The sequence below is a fragment of the Schistocerca cancellata genome, chromosome 4 (assembly GCF_023864275.1).
Source record: "Schistocerca cancellata isolate TAMUIC-IGC-003103 chromosome 4, iqSchCanc2.1, whole genome shotgun sequence".
NCBI lineage: Eukaryota > Metazoa > Arthropoda > Insecta > Orthoptera > Acrididae > Schistocerca > Schistocerca cancellata.
The window spans coordinates 433,982,532-433,997,627 of record NC_064629.1 but is presented as its reverse complement, the minus strand read 5'-3'; the positions used below and the strand labels follow the sequence as shown (position 1 = coordinate 433,997,627).

The following is a 15,096-nucleotide window of genomic DNA, read 5'->3' as shown; positions in this document are numbered from 1 at the left end:
ATTGGGCCAAACATATGGAAATCCGACGGTGCGAGATCGGGGCTGTAGGGTGCATGAGGAAGAACAGTCCACTGAAGTTTTGTGAGCTCCTCTCGGGTGCGAAGACTTGTGTGAGGTCTTGCGTTGTCATGAAGAAGGAGAAGTTTGTTCAGATTTTTGTGCCTACGAACACGCTGAAGTCGTTTCTTCAATTTCTGAAGAGTAGCACAATACACTTCAGAGTTGATCGTTTGACCATGGGGAAGGACATCGAACAGAATAACCCCTTCAGCGTCCCAGAAGACTGTAACCATGACTTTACCGGCTGAGGGTATGGCTTTAAACTTTTTCTTGGTAGGGGAGTGGGTGTGGCGCCACTCCATTGATTGCCGTTTTGTTTCAGGTTCGAAGTGATGAACCCATGTTTCATCGCCTGTAACAATCTTTGACAAGAAATTGTCACCCTCAGCCACATGACGAGCAAGCAATTCCGCACAGATGGTTCTCCTTTGCTCTTTATGGTGTTCGGTTAGACAACGAGGGACCCAGCGGGAACAAACCTTTGAATATCGCAACTGGTGAACAATTGTGACAGCACTACCAACAGAGATGTCAAGTTGAGCACTGAGTTGTTTGATGGTGATCCGTCGATCATCTCGAACGAGTGTGTTCGCACGCTCCGCCATTGCAGGAGTCACAGCTGTGCACGGCCGGCTCGCACGCGGGAGATCAGACAGTCTTGCTTGACCTTGCGGCAATGATGACACACGCTTTGCCCAACGACTCACCGTGCTTTTGTCCACTGCCAGATCACCATAGACATTCTGCAAGCGCCTATGAATATCTGAGATGCCCTGGTTTTCCGCCAAAAGAAACTCGATCACTGCCCGTTGTTTGCAACGCACATCCGTTACAGACGCCATTTTAACAGCTCCGTACAGCGCTGCCACCTGTCGGAAGTCAATGAAACTATACGAGACGAAGCGGGAATGTTTGAAAATATTCCACAAGAAATTTCCGGTTTTTTCAACCAAAATTGGCCGAGAAAAAAAATGTGTTGCATTATTTATTGAACTGCCCTCATAGTACTGTTCAGTAGTACCATCAGTTGCCACATACGGAATTCAGATATTTGCACTAAGTTGTTTGGACAATATCTGAACAAGCAACTGATGTAAAAGTAACAAAAAAGTTACATCTTCAAATAAGGATATAGAAACCACATATGTACATAGTTCTGTCACATTACTGTGACCACCTGTCAAAAGCCTGAATAACCACCTTTTGCTCCACAGACATACAGGAAGAGTGTCAGTGAGGTTCTGGCAGGTACCAATGGGAATGTGGAGCCACGCCAACTCAAGTGCCATGGGCAGGTGCACTAGGTTCCTCGGTTGAGGATTCGTGGTATGAACAATCTGATTGATGTGATCACACAGACTGTTGATTGCGTTTAACTCCAGGGAGTACAGTGAACTCATCATGGTGCTCTTCAAACCATATAAATACACTCAAAGCTGTGTGACACATTTCATTGACCTGCTGGTAGATGCCCTCATGCCGCATAAAAGACAAACTGCATGTCAGGGTGGACATGGTTCCCAAGGATAGATGCATACTTGTCAATACATTGTGCCTTACAGAATGGTGAGATCATCTGGAGAATGCCATAAAAACGCACCACAGACCATAATGCTCCCTTCTCTGGCCTGGACCCTACCAACGATTGTTACACGGCTGTACAGTCAGTACAGGTGGATGAACAACGTGCTCGCTGTGGAGGCCCATATGCAGCAGCATTTGGGAGACATTGAGGAGACACTGTTGGTAGCCCCTTGGTTCATATGGCCTGTCAGTTGCTCAACAGCTGCACATCTGTTAATCCACGCACATCTCCACAGCTCCCCTTTCATCTATGGTCTGTAGGCACCACAGTTGCCTCAGCACTGGTTTTGGATAGAGCAGAGCAAATAGACAGAAAAGCATAGTATATTCTCACTGTACCAGGACCTCTGGAGGTAGTTTCCCATGTAGATGCATCTGCCCGCATCTCGTGGTCGTGCGGTAGCGTTCTCGCTTCCCACGCCCGGGTTCCCGGGTTCGATTCCCGGCGGGGTCAGGGATTTTCTCCGCCTCGTGATGGCTGGGTGTTGTGTGCTGTCCTTAGGTTAGTTAGGTTTAAGTAGTTCTAAGTTCTAGGGGACTTATGACCACAGCAGTTGAGTCCCATAGTGCTCAGAGCCATGTAGATGCTGATGGCAAACATTGTTAACAACTGAGAAGTTACTACTTTCCGTGAAGTTTTATGAAGAATGACACTTACGACACTTCATGTAATGTTTTTTACAATTCCGCTTCAGTTTTGAGTAATGTATTACCTCTGTTCATATGACTGATCATCTCCTGCAGAATATTATATTGTTTAAATCAGTTTTTTTTTTTTTTTGCATTTATTTGACATTACAAGTTAAAGCCTAAACGCAAACACCACAATCATCTACTGAGAAAGTCAGCTGCCTCATTTTATTTCCACTACTATGGACATAAAATCAACATCAACAAATGTAACAATTAACACAAACATCAGAATTATGAACATGTGATTTATGTACAATGGTTTTGCAACAAAACTCATGCCAAAATAAATCGGTCATTAAAATGCTGAAATCTTGACGGGAATGTGCAATTTATGACATGTTTCTTCAGTTAAACCAGTGGTAAGTAATTTTCACATGAATTTCAGGAATTTTGCAGCCAGAAATGTATGGAAAAATATGATTACATGAGTGGTAATAAAAAACCTCCACCAGTAATTCATCAGTGTGCTGTCTGTAATAATGAGAAGCTGGTGACTATCGAAGTGATGTTGAATGGTGTCTATAACAAATTGTGCAGTGAACCATGTTTTGCTGCATTTAAATTTGTTAACAGAATTATTGCAGGTGAGAAACTGGCCATAATGATAATGATTTACTAACATAGTATATTTACTTAGAATTCTGTAATTGTTAGATTTGCTCTTCAAGATTTTTTAAGACATAACTGTTGTGTGTTAAATTTTTTTATTTTCATGTGTAAGAGATTATAAATATGAGATTTCAGCAGAAGTTAGTCCTTATTAGCACCAGTAATGTCAGGAGAAAAGTTGTTCTCCATGTGCTGTTTCTGGAAAATCCAGGCTAGGAAGGAAATACCCACTTGATTAAGCTCGCAGAATGCACTAAACAATGTGTTACTTCAACTAATGAAGTAAACTGTCCTTGTAATGGATTATTCTGTTGGTTTTTTTTTTCCATAGAAGTAGTCCTTATAAAGGTGAAAAGTTCTCTTAGCAGTGTGTAAGTGGTTGTTGTGTCTAGCAAAATTCTTGGTACCCAGATCTGCTGACTGAATCAGCCACAAATTTAACTGGATACAGAACAGACTCAAAATATCTTTATCAGTGATTTAGTAATAAGATATGTTATCTCATGAAAAGTGCACCACATAAAAACATGTCACTGACATGAGAAAACTGCATGGAAATTAATAATCTCTTCTGAAAATATCTATCTGAAAAAATCCAGACAGTATTCTGAAAGGTCCCACAAGTTTGACTTAAGTTACTGAACTGCAATATGTAGACAACAGTGCTTCTCCAGCTCACACACCCACAGAGCTGCAACTGTCTGTAAATCGTTTCAGTACTACATATGAACAGTTTGGCCTGACTATCAACAGCCAAAAAACAAAGGTACTTCACAGCCAGCTCCTGGAACAGTCTTTCCAGATTTCAGTATCTCTATTCCAGCACACCTTTGTAACAAGTAGATGACTTCCTCTATCTAGGAAGTATCTTACTGACTAATTGCTCATTGTAAAAGGACATGGAGAAAATAGGATTCGTGCTCCATATGTTGCTTTTGGACGTTTCCTACATAGGCTTTACCCAGATAAAGATCTGACACTATGCACCATACTGGTGGTGTATCAAACAGTTGTTTCTACCCTGCTCTACAGTTGCGAAACCTGGACGCAATATCATTGTGATCTTAAGAAATTACAACACTTCAACCAACAGAATCTTAGATACATTGTGAACATAAAATGGGATGACCTCGTATCAACCACTACTATTCTTGAGAAGGCAAAGATGTACAGTATAGAAGCCACAGTTGCTGAACACCAGCTCTGATGGATTGGGCATGTCCAGTGAATGAGAAACAATGGACTTCATTGACAAATTTTGTATAGTGAAGTGAAGTCCCATGGTGCTCCTCTGAAGAACCAATTTCAGAAGAATCTAAAGAGTCTAAATATTGACCCGAGTAATTGGTGTGCTACAGCAGAAGATCATAATCACTGGCGCACAATTACTTCAGCTACTGTCTTACATTTTGAACAAGAATGTCAGAGACGTAAAATTTGTCAAGCCCAGCCATTCCCTCCACCCTCTTATGTGTAACGTATGTGGTCACATGTTTCATGCAAGGATTAGTCTGCTAAGCCATCAAAAGCATCTCCATACTTGAACTGTGATGCAGTAATGTAAATGCAGGAGAAAAATGAAAACTTGGACATGAGCATCAGCTAATGACAGTCCATGAACACTTCAGCTGTGAACTGTCTTTGAGAAACTTTCGATAGCTTACAGGAAAAAGTTGTTATAGTCAAAAAATACTCTCTTAATTCAGTGTACTCTTGTTTAAAAGTCAGTACCAGTTATATAAATAATAAAATGCATAAACCTACATGAAACGTATTAAAAACAGAAAAAAATCCAACATGAGAAAAGTATGCTGCAGCCCAGCATTAACTGCTTTATATGAACTAGCATCCATAAAGTGTGCAACGAAATATAGCCTCAAAAAGAAAAGATACCAAAAGTGACTGTCTTTAGTCATAACACAGGCTGGGAGTGTAATATTAAAAAGCTCGAAATATGATTGAATAAAAGAAACATTAGTTTCCGTTAAATAAATATGAATTAAACAAAACACAGTTTGTGTGCTTTTCACCCCAAAATAAACTTATTCAAAAAATGAAAATAAAAGTGGACCTATAAGTTAATCTATTCTTGTGGTTCTTTTATGTAATGTGTTTTGATGTAACAGTCTGGAGCATCATGATATAATTTACTGAAGGCTGGCAGAAGGGAAAGTCAGTTGCTGTATCTTCTGTGATAATAGCTAAAGCAGAGATGTTGGGAATACTATAGGCAGGCCAAGTCATATCAAATAAAAGCTCGGTTTGAGTCAGGAGTATTTATATAGTCCAGATGTGGAGAAACAGAAAGGAGGTAGAAATGTTTGTAAGAACAAACAGTTGAAAAGAAAGAAATAGCTGAGAAGGCAACGGAAGGGATCTCTGTAGCTGAGCAGTCAGCCTATCTGACTGCAACGCAGAGGACTCTTGTCATATTTGGTACCCTGCTCTGCCACTGGGTGCTCAACTTTCACCCCGACTATGGTTTGCCAATAACCATTCACTAAGACAGATAACTGGTTGGTGTCCATGACCATGTAAAAGGCTGTGCGGAAACTGCAGTAGACTTGGTATATGATGTGGGTGCCTTTCATAAGTGACAATGCCACTAATGGTGTAGGTTAGACCTGTGATGTCTGGAATGGGATGTGTTGATTGGATGCTTCGGACATGTATTGCCCTTCAGCTTTTTGTACTGGTGTGACCCATGTAGCAAGGAGTTGGATGTAGGAGTGGTATAAAGAAAAACCAGGATATTTCATAGGTTGGGTGGACTGTGAAATATGTCTATGAGAGAAGTAGAAGAGAATTTTTGGGAGGCTATTTCTTATTTCAGGGGATGATATAACATGGTCAAAGTTCTAAGTGACAATACAGTTAATCTGTTCTGGGCCAGGATTATGTTCGGTAATAAGTAGTGTGCTCCTTCACAGATAGTTTGGGGCTGTGGAGACAAAGGAAGGATGTGGCATTGGAGATTGGTTTGTGGATTAGTATTGGGATTTTGTGCATATTTGTCAAGCCTTCAGCTTACTGAGTAAGGAGTGTCTCATTACTGCAGATGGGTTATCCGTGGGTAGCAAGACTGCAATGGAGATACCTCCATCTTGAAAGAATGGCAGCATTTGAAAGAAAATCTTGTTGATGGGTTTCAAACAAACAGATCTTTTTATGGGGCCACATGAGAGGTGCAAGAAGAGACCCAGGATATGGCATGCTGAACTGAAAAGAAACAGGAGAACAAGTAGGGAATTATGTATTGAGGTTGTGGAGGTATGAAAACAATGTGTGTTCCCCTTGGACTTGGTTCAAAGTTTTGAATTTACTATCTGTGAACCTGAACATCAGTGACCGTGAAGGATCCTGGGTGGCCAGGAAGGATTTTTCCAAGTGAGCCATGACAGGTTGGCATATGAGAGTGCTGTGAATGTCTGTGCACCCAATCACAGATGTATTTTTATATTTTTTTGCTCAAAAAAGAATGTGAGGATGTAGTTTGTCATATGTACAAATGGCATTGTGGGTTTGGAATTGACAGGATGTTGAGAGTAGCATTCAGTGGTGATAAGGCCTTGGGCAGGGGTTCTATTGGTGACAACTACCATGGCCCACCTTTCTGAATTTTTAAAAAAAATTTCAGTCACCATAATTCTAATTTCAACTGTATTGTCATTACAATATACTTGAAAATGAACGTAAGACCAAACTTGTGATTGTGATGATTGAAATTAAAGTTACATTTTAAGATTTTTGCCTTTGTCCTTCAAAGAGTTGTACTTGACTGTGAACTCTGCTCAGAAGAACATAATCAGCCAGATATTTCCATTCATGTATCAACTGCTTGACATTATATATAGTGTTCTGTTATTTATATTCTGCCTTGGATTTTCCAGTATTGCATTGAAGATCAAAATATAAATAGCACAACTGCACCTCCATTGTTTTAAAAATCTTGTAACTGGGGGAACCTGGTCCTCTTAGAATGTCAGCAGGTTTGTCGTTTCAACATTGGAACATAATAGTTAAATCAAAACATGAAAACTCAGTCTGGTGTGGTGAAAGTGTTTTATTATTATTATTTGAATTTGTATAGCAGATAATTTTTGAAAATTGGCATGTTATAGCTGAATATTGATTCTATAAATAAAATAAAATTGGTAATGTCTTCTTCCAAATGTTCCTTCTTATTTTTTGTGTCCTTACTATTCTCATAGTCTCAATTTTAATGTATTATTCATTATCTGTGTGTTTGCAGATCAGTGTAATGTATGTAGGAAATATTTTGACCTGTCAAATGCAGATAATTACGTGGCGTATTATGATGAAGTACCTCGCAGGTTCTGTTGCAGAACCTGTATGAATGTGTTCATACTGGCAAATCGCAGAATTGTTCCATGTAACTGGTGCAAGGTAAGTATTTTCTTTTTAATTTTTGCAGATTGAATACTAGTTTACACAAATAAATGCAAATGTACATAGTAATACATTTTGTTCTTGAACTTGTTACAGGTGAAGAAGTACAATTTTGATATGATTAAGCGTGTAACTGCTAGGGGTGTCCACCTTCTGATGTGTTCACTTAATTGTCTGGCATTGTACCAGTACTCAGTCAGTGCCACACCTACAAAGCGGTGAGTTCAGGATATGTAGTGGGATTGAATTAATTTTGTTGCAGTTCCAAATTTCTACTCGATGTGTTGGAGATCTAAATTGCACACTCAACGTACTGGAAATATGAATTGTAATGTAGGACTTAGGTATGCAATGTATCTTCTAATTCTTATGAATATTCTCTCTTTCTCTGTCACATGCACACCTTTTGGTAAGCTACTAGTTGCCTTGTACATCACGACCAGTGTCCAGCACCTCAGACAACTTCGTCAAAATTGGTGAGTTGGGGAATTCAGCAACTCCTGGACTCTCATAATAACCACCAGTCCTCTACAGCTGTAACCTCTGGACTTGCTTCAGCACGCTACAGCAAGACAGTGGAATATTGTGTGTCGCTAAGGGGATGTATGTTTCATTACCTGGGTTACAAGAATACGTGTTGAGAGGCTGACACCACTGGCACAGACCAGGTCACTCTGTCTCTGACTACAAGAGATATTTAAAGAATCTGACATGTCTGTGCTGTGATGTAATAGATGTCCCAGCAAAGACAAGGGCCAAATACATGAGGGCCATCTTTGTAGATGTATACAATTCCATGACTCCCCTTGTTGAGATCAAATTGAAAGCTGGGCCCATATCAGTGCAAGTGCTGTACAGTGCAACCTTACCAACTCTTGTCTGCTGTACATCTCACCATAAACTAGAACACTAAATGATTTTCACTATCATCATCACACTGTACTCAACTCTGTGTATCGTTTCTAATGTACTTAATGTTCTATGGAATTCAAAAACTCCTGACCAGGAGTTGTACCTTCGAAAATCTCATTCAATTAAAAGCCTATTTCTATTCAATGTAAGGGAGAGTATACACTTTGACACTACTACAGGCTCATGCATAACTGCTCATAATGATACTAATCCCTGTGACAGTACTTTTGTGGAAATGGTCAGTGATGTGCACACCAGTGACCACTTACTGACTTGAATACACCTGTTACAATAATTGCCAAACTGCAGGCTAAACACGACAGACTGGATTCTGTGCTGCCAAGTAGTTGTGTGAATGTAGTGGCAATCCTCAGGAGTGGATGGATAGCATCACCTACATATTGTATATATTCTGAGAGCATTGCAGCTTTTCAACAAGTTAGGGCAGTTGACACCATATTTTATAATATGGGAATAGGCAAGTGATTGTAACAACAGTTCATGAACTCATTCAAACATATCACTAAATAAACACAAGACTATCAGCATAATTTTTGGGATACTTGTGAGAAACCGTATAAATACTTGTTTGAACAGTGAAGGCTCTTGGCCAGCCACAATCCATCCACTTCTACCAGCCAATGATAATGGAGACAAGCTTTTGGTAATGGAGTTCCACTAATAATAAAGCTTAGAAGTATATTTTATCATAAGATGCCATGGACTCATTGTTGTCTACAGCAAATTATGCTTCACCAAGTGACTTCAAAGCCAATTACAGGATGTTGAGATTATTAATACCTCTGATAACAAAATCAAAATAATTTGGAATATTATTACGAGGGAGACAGGGCAACCAAGAGTACAGGATGACGGCATTACCATCAAAGCAAGTGGAAACTTGACAAACAACAAGCCGGAAGTGAAAACGTTTTGAATAATCATTTTTAAATGTTGTTGGGAAAATAGGATCTAAATGTTCATTAGAAGAAGCAAGGCAGTTAATGGAAGAGGCCTTACCCACACAATTTGATACAATTGAAATTCCACCCACCTCTCCTTCTGAAATTAGGAAGATAATAAACTCTCTCAAGAATAAAAGCTCACATGGAATTGATGGCATTTCCAGCAGGATAATTAAAGCTTGTTCCCAAGAGATAAGTGGGATTCTTAGCCACAGATGTAATAGCTCTCTGAAGCAGGGTATTTTCCCAGATAGACTGAAGTGTGCCATTGTTAAACCACTACATAAAAAAAGGGGATACGTCTGATGTCAACAACTACCGCCCAATCTCTCTTCTGACTGCCTTATCCAAAATTCTTGAAAAAGTAATGTATTGTACAGTAGCTTCACACCTTTGTAAAAATAAATTTTTAACAAAATGTCAGTTTGGTTTCCAGAAAGGTTTTTCAATGAAAAATGCTATATATACTTTCACTAATGAAATATTAAATACTCTGAGTAACTGGAAGTCACCCATTGGGATTTTTTGTGATCTCTCAAAGGCTTTTGATTGTGTAAATCATGGAATACGTCTAGATAAGCTCAAGTACTATGGTATGAATGGGACAGCACTTAAATGGTTTAAATCATACCTAACTGGAAGAGTGCAGAAAGTTGAAATAAGCAGTTCACATAATATGCAAAAAACTGGTGATTTCTCAAAGTGGGGAACAATCAAGAATGGGGTGCCACAAGGTTCGGTCTTGTGTCCTGTGATGTTCGCCATTCTATATTCACAAAGCTGCAAAGCTGGTACTTTCTGCCGATGATACAAGTATAGCTATCACACCCAACAGACAAGAATTAACTGATGAAATTGTAAACGATGTTTTTCAGAAAATCATTAAGTGGTTCTCTGCAAATGGGCTCTCTTTAAACTTTGACAAAACACAGTATATACAGTTCCACACAGTAAATGGAATGACACAATTAATAAATATAGACTTCGATCAGAAATCGGTAGCTAAGGTAGAATATTCAAAATTTCTAGCTGTATGCATTGATGAGGGGTTGAACTGGAAAAAAAAAAACCACTGAAGATCTGCTGAAACGTTTGAGTTCAGCTACTTATGCTATTAGGGTCATTGCAAATTTTGGCGGTATACATCTCAGTAAATTAGCTTACCATTCCTATTTTCATTCACTGCTTTCTTATGGAATCATATTCTGGGGTAACTCATCATTGAGTAAAAGTGTTCATTGCACAAAAGCGTGTAATCAGAATAATTGCTGGAGCTCATCCAAGATCATCCTACAGACTCTTATTTAAAGAGCTAGGGATCTTCACGGTAGCCTCACAATATATATATTCACTTATGAAATGTGTTATTAACAATCCAAAGAATTCAAAAGTAATAGCAGTGTACATGGCTACAACACTAGAAGAAAGGATGATCTTCACTACTCAAGGTTAAATCTAACTTTGGCGCAGAAGGGGGTAAATTATGCTGCCACAAAAGTCTTTGGTTACTTACCTAATAACATCAAAAGTCTGGCAGATAGCCATATAGCATTTAAAAATAAATTAAAAGAATTTCTGAATGGCAACTCCTTCTACTAATTAGATGAATTTTTGGATATAGTAAGTGGGTAATTTCCCCACCCGCCACAAAAAAAAATTGTCATGTAATATTTTGTGTAATGTAATATCTTGTATAGACACCTTTCACTAACCTGACATATTCCACATCATTACGAAGTGTCGTATTCATGATCTATGGAACAAGTATTAATTTAGTCTAATGTAATTCTCTAGGAATCTTAAGGGAATCATTTTCAGTATATTGAGCAAGGAACATAATGAATCATCACCACCTTTTGAATGTAGATGACTCCTTTTTTATTTCCATGGAGGATTCAGGAGATAATATCCCACCATCAGTAACGTGTCTGCACTGTTGGTAACCATACATCAGGGTTATTTGCATCCATCACTTTCTTGAGAAAACCTGCAGTAAGATTTGGAGATTATTTATTTATTTATATCCCATAAATCCAATACTGCGAGACATTTGCATGGATGTAGGATGTGTCAGAATTATTACAAATAAAACAAAAGGAATACATAAAAGTACCTCTTGCAAGAGGATATTGGTATAAGACAAAATACACATTAGTAGGTATAGAAAAAATTACATTAAAAAAAGCGTAGATCTTAATAGCTAAATGAAAGACACAGTAATGTTAACAGTGATTGTGAGTATCATAATGCACAATAGCACATCAAGTTAGTAAATGAAAAAATCAATTACAGTTAACTCTACTGAAATATTCTTCTACCGAATAGAAGAAATTATCTAATAAATACTGTTTGAGCTGTTGTTTAAAATTGGGAAGCTCATGGATAAGTAATTTCAGTGATGGTGGGAGAACATTGAACACCTTGCAGCTCATGTAATGGACTCCTTTTTGTACAATAGTAAGGTTTTTTGATTCATAGTGGAGGTCCATCTTCCTCCTGGTATTGTGGGTATGGTATGAATCATTGGTTTTGTAGGATTGTCCATTTTTAGAATGAAACATAACAGGGAGTAGATATATTGGCATGCAGTTGTCAGTGTCCCTAATTTTCTGAAAAGGTTCCTACAAGAATGTCTAGGCTGGACTCCACTCATTATCCTAATAACTCTCTTTTGGGCAATGAATATTTTTTTGGATAATGGCTGATTACCCCAGAAAACTATGCCATACAGCAATAGTGCATGGAAATAACTAAAATAAGCAGTTTTTGTGGTGTCTCGGTCACATACAGTGGAAATAAAACGAACAGCGAATGTTGCTGAGCTGAGTTTTATGTGGAGGTGCAAAATATGTTCAGACCATTTTAGACTGTTGTCAGTGCCCAGAAACTTGGTTGACTCAACTTGTAGTAACGCACTACCATCCAATGTAATACTTAATTGATCTTCAACTTTTTTCCTTACTTGGAAATGTACAAACTGGGTCGTATTAACATTTAGTGATAACCCATTATTTACAAACCAATTACATACTTCACTAAAGACAATATTGGCTGATTCCTCAAGAGTTGGGAGTTGGGAGTTTTGTTGATGAGGATAGAGGTGTCATCAGCAAAAAGAGTAAAGTGAGTTTTAAATCTAATATACTGGGGAAGGTCATTGATAAAGATGAGGAAGAGAAGGGGGCCAAGTACAGAGCCCTGAGGAACACCACAGCCAATAGAGCCCCAGCTAGATGACACAAAGTATCCCTCAGAGTCGTTCAACATGACCTTCTGCTTTCTTCCAGCTAGGTAGGATTTAATCCATGAGTCAACTGAGCCACTTATACCATAATATTCAGCCTTTGCTAAGAGGATTTCGTGATTAACACTATCAAAGGCCTTAGAAAGGTCACAGAAGATACCAACAGGTGAAAATTTATTATTAAAAGACTCTAAGATTTGATGAGTGAAGGAAAAAATAGCTTGTTCTGTTGATACACCCTGTTGAAATCTGAACTGGCTACTGTTTTATACCTTATAATGCTTGAGGTGTTCAAGAAGTCTTTTCTGAACCAATTTCTCAAGAATTTTAGAAAAGGTTGTTAAAAGGGAGATAGGTCGATAGTTGGTAAAGTCGGCTTTATTGCCTTTTTTAAAGAGACGTTTGACAATAGCAAACTTTAGTCTCTCAGGAACAATCCCGTGCTGGATGGATTCATTGAATATGTGGCACAGTATTTTGCTTATCGACTTATAGCACTCCTTCAGTAATCTTGAAGAGATACCATCTATGCCAACAGAATTCTTGCTCTTCATCTCTCTAATTATATTCTCAATTTCATGTACTGTGACAGGAGACACTTTAATTTGCTTGGTTTTTTTATTAATAGCTTTTTGAAGGGATGACATGGCTTCATTAACAGAATATGTTTTTCCAGTTTGTACTGCTGATGCCAGAAAGTGGTTGTTAAAAATTTCAGTGATTATTTCAACATTGTCATGAATGGTATCATTTGTTTTAATTTCTATTGTGTTTTCTGCAGCAGGGATTTTCCCTGTTTCCCTTTTTATCATGCCCCATATGGTTTTAATTTTGTTGTTACAGACATAAATTTCTGATTTTATAGAAATACTCTTTGCCCTTCTTAGCACTTTTTTAAGGATAGAGCAGTATAGTTTGTAATGTTTTTCCTTTTCTACACTATAACTGGATTTCAGTGAGGCATACAGATTCCCTTTCCTTCTGCAAGACGTTTTAATGCCCAGTGTTAGCCAGTTTTTATTAGAGTAGGTTTCGCGTTTGGATTTGACAGTCCTTCTAGGAAAGGCCGCTTTGAATAGGCAGATAAATTCATTTAGAAAAGCATTGTACTTGTCATTAACAATGTCAAAGAGCTCAATCTGGTCCCAGTCTACTTTTTGTAGGGTATTACAGAAGCTATTGATAGACTATGTGTTAATTACTCTGAAAGTTTTACTGCAGGAGTTGTTCTTACAAAGAGGGCTAACATTATCAATTGAAAGTAGTTGACCAACATGGTCTGAGAGCCCATTCAATATATGTTTTACAGTTATGTTTAGAATTCTACTGCTGTTTGAGATGATGTTGTCAATTCGACTTGTAGAATTAGATGTGACTCTAGTGGGAAAATCCACCAGTGCTGTTAATTTAAGAGTTTATTAAATGTGACAAATCATTTCTTCCCATGTTATCTGTAAGAAAGTCAACATTAAAATCACCTACAATTATAATAGCTTTTGTTTTTGCAAATAGATGAGATAACAGAGATTCTAAATACAGATTTTGCCTGCAGGAGCCCTATAAAATGAAAGGACAGTAATTTCATAGAAATCGGTACAGATTACAACTCCACAAACCTCACAATGTTGATCAATACAGTATTCACTCAAGTCTAAAGATCTATAAGCTATTTTGTTCTTAACGTAAATCACCGCTCTACCCTTATCTAAAGAATGTCTACAGTAAAGAGCTGCTAGGTTATAGTTATTCAGTTATACTTTGGCAGATTCATACATCTGTGAGTGTATTCCAGATTTTTCCTCCTCCTATCTTTCTTTGCTCCAGTTTATCCCAATTATTCCGAATTTCAAATTAGTGATGTCCTGTCAGATGATTTTAACAAGTGAACAGTGTTCATTAAGGTAATGTTTGAAATATGTCCATGATTTCAGCAGCTATAAATAATATAAATTTATAACAACAGACTTCATTCAGCTCATTGATCATGAATGACATTACATTTTTTTAGATCTTTCTCCATTTCAAAACCAAGCCCCTGCTAATTTGAATAACACATTCCATTTAACATGCATCCAGTTCTGTTTTATTTATTGACTGCCATTTTTGTTTTGAAGTTCAAGTCATAAATTGTACTCTAGCTTGCATAATAAATGAAAAGTGCTATATTACATATATTCTACAGGATTAATTTATTCAGGTTAACTTGTTTTCAGCTTACAAGTCCATCATCAGCCTTTGACTGACTGTCATCGCCAAAGAAGTTATAATATTTGCAAACAGCATTGGAAAAGATGTTACTCATCTGGATTGAGCACACACATACAGTAAATGTCATCTTTGACAGTGTGGTGGTAATGCAGTTTAAAAGATAATAAATAAATAAAAGGGAGCAAATGGGAAAAACATAGACACTAAACTCGAAAACTGTGATTATATAACACTACATTATAAACAAACCCAATAAAATAAGGTAAAGCAAAATTAGTACTTCACAATAGTACTTCAAGATGTATTACACATGAAAATTGATGCAGATACTAATCAAAAGAAAGAATTAAGTCATAACAACAGAATATATGGAGTACATACTCGTTTACTCACAAAAAAATAAATGAATAA

At 37.7% G+C, this 15,096-nt stretch overlaps 1 protein-coding gene across 1 annotated transcript in view; it reads left to right on the top strand.

Annotated features, from left to right (window-relative positions):
* Nucleotides 1-15,096, top strand: part of LOC126183541 (uncharacterized) — a 452,784-nt gene that overhangs the window by 320,280 nt on the left and 117,408 nt on the right. Inside the window, exons 8-10 of the mRNA XM_049925611.1 lie at nt 2,723-2,921; nt 7,199-7,353; nt 7,453-7,574. Of these exons, the coding sequence (XP_049781568.1) occupies nt 2,723-2,921; nt 7,199-7,353; nt 7,453-7,574 (476 nt within the window). The remainder of the gene's footprint in view (nt 1-2,722; nt 2,922-7,198; nt 7,354-7,452; nt 7,575-15,096) is intronic.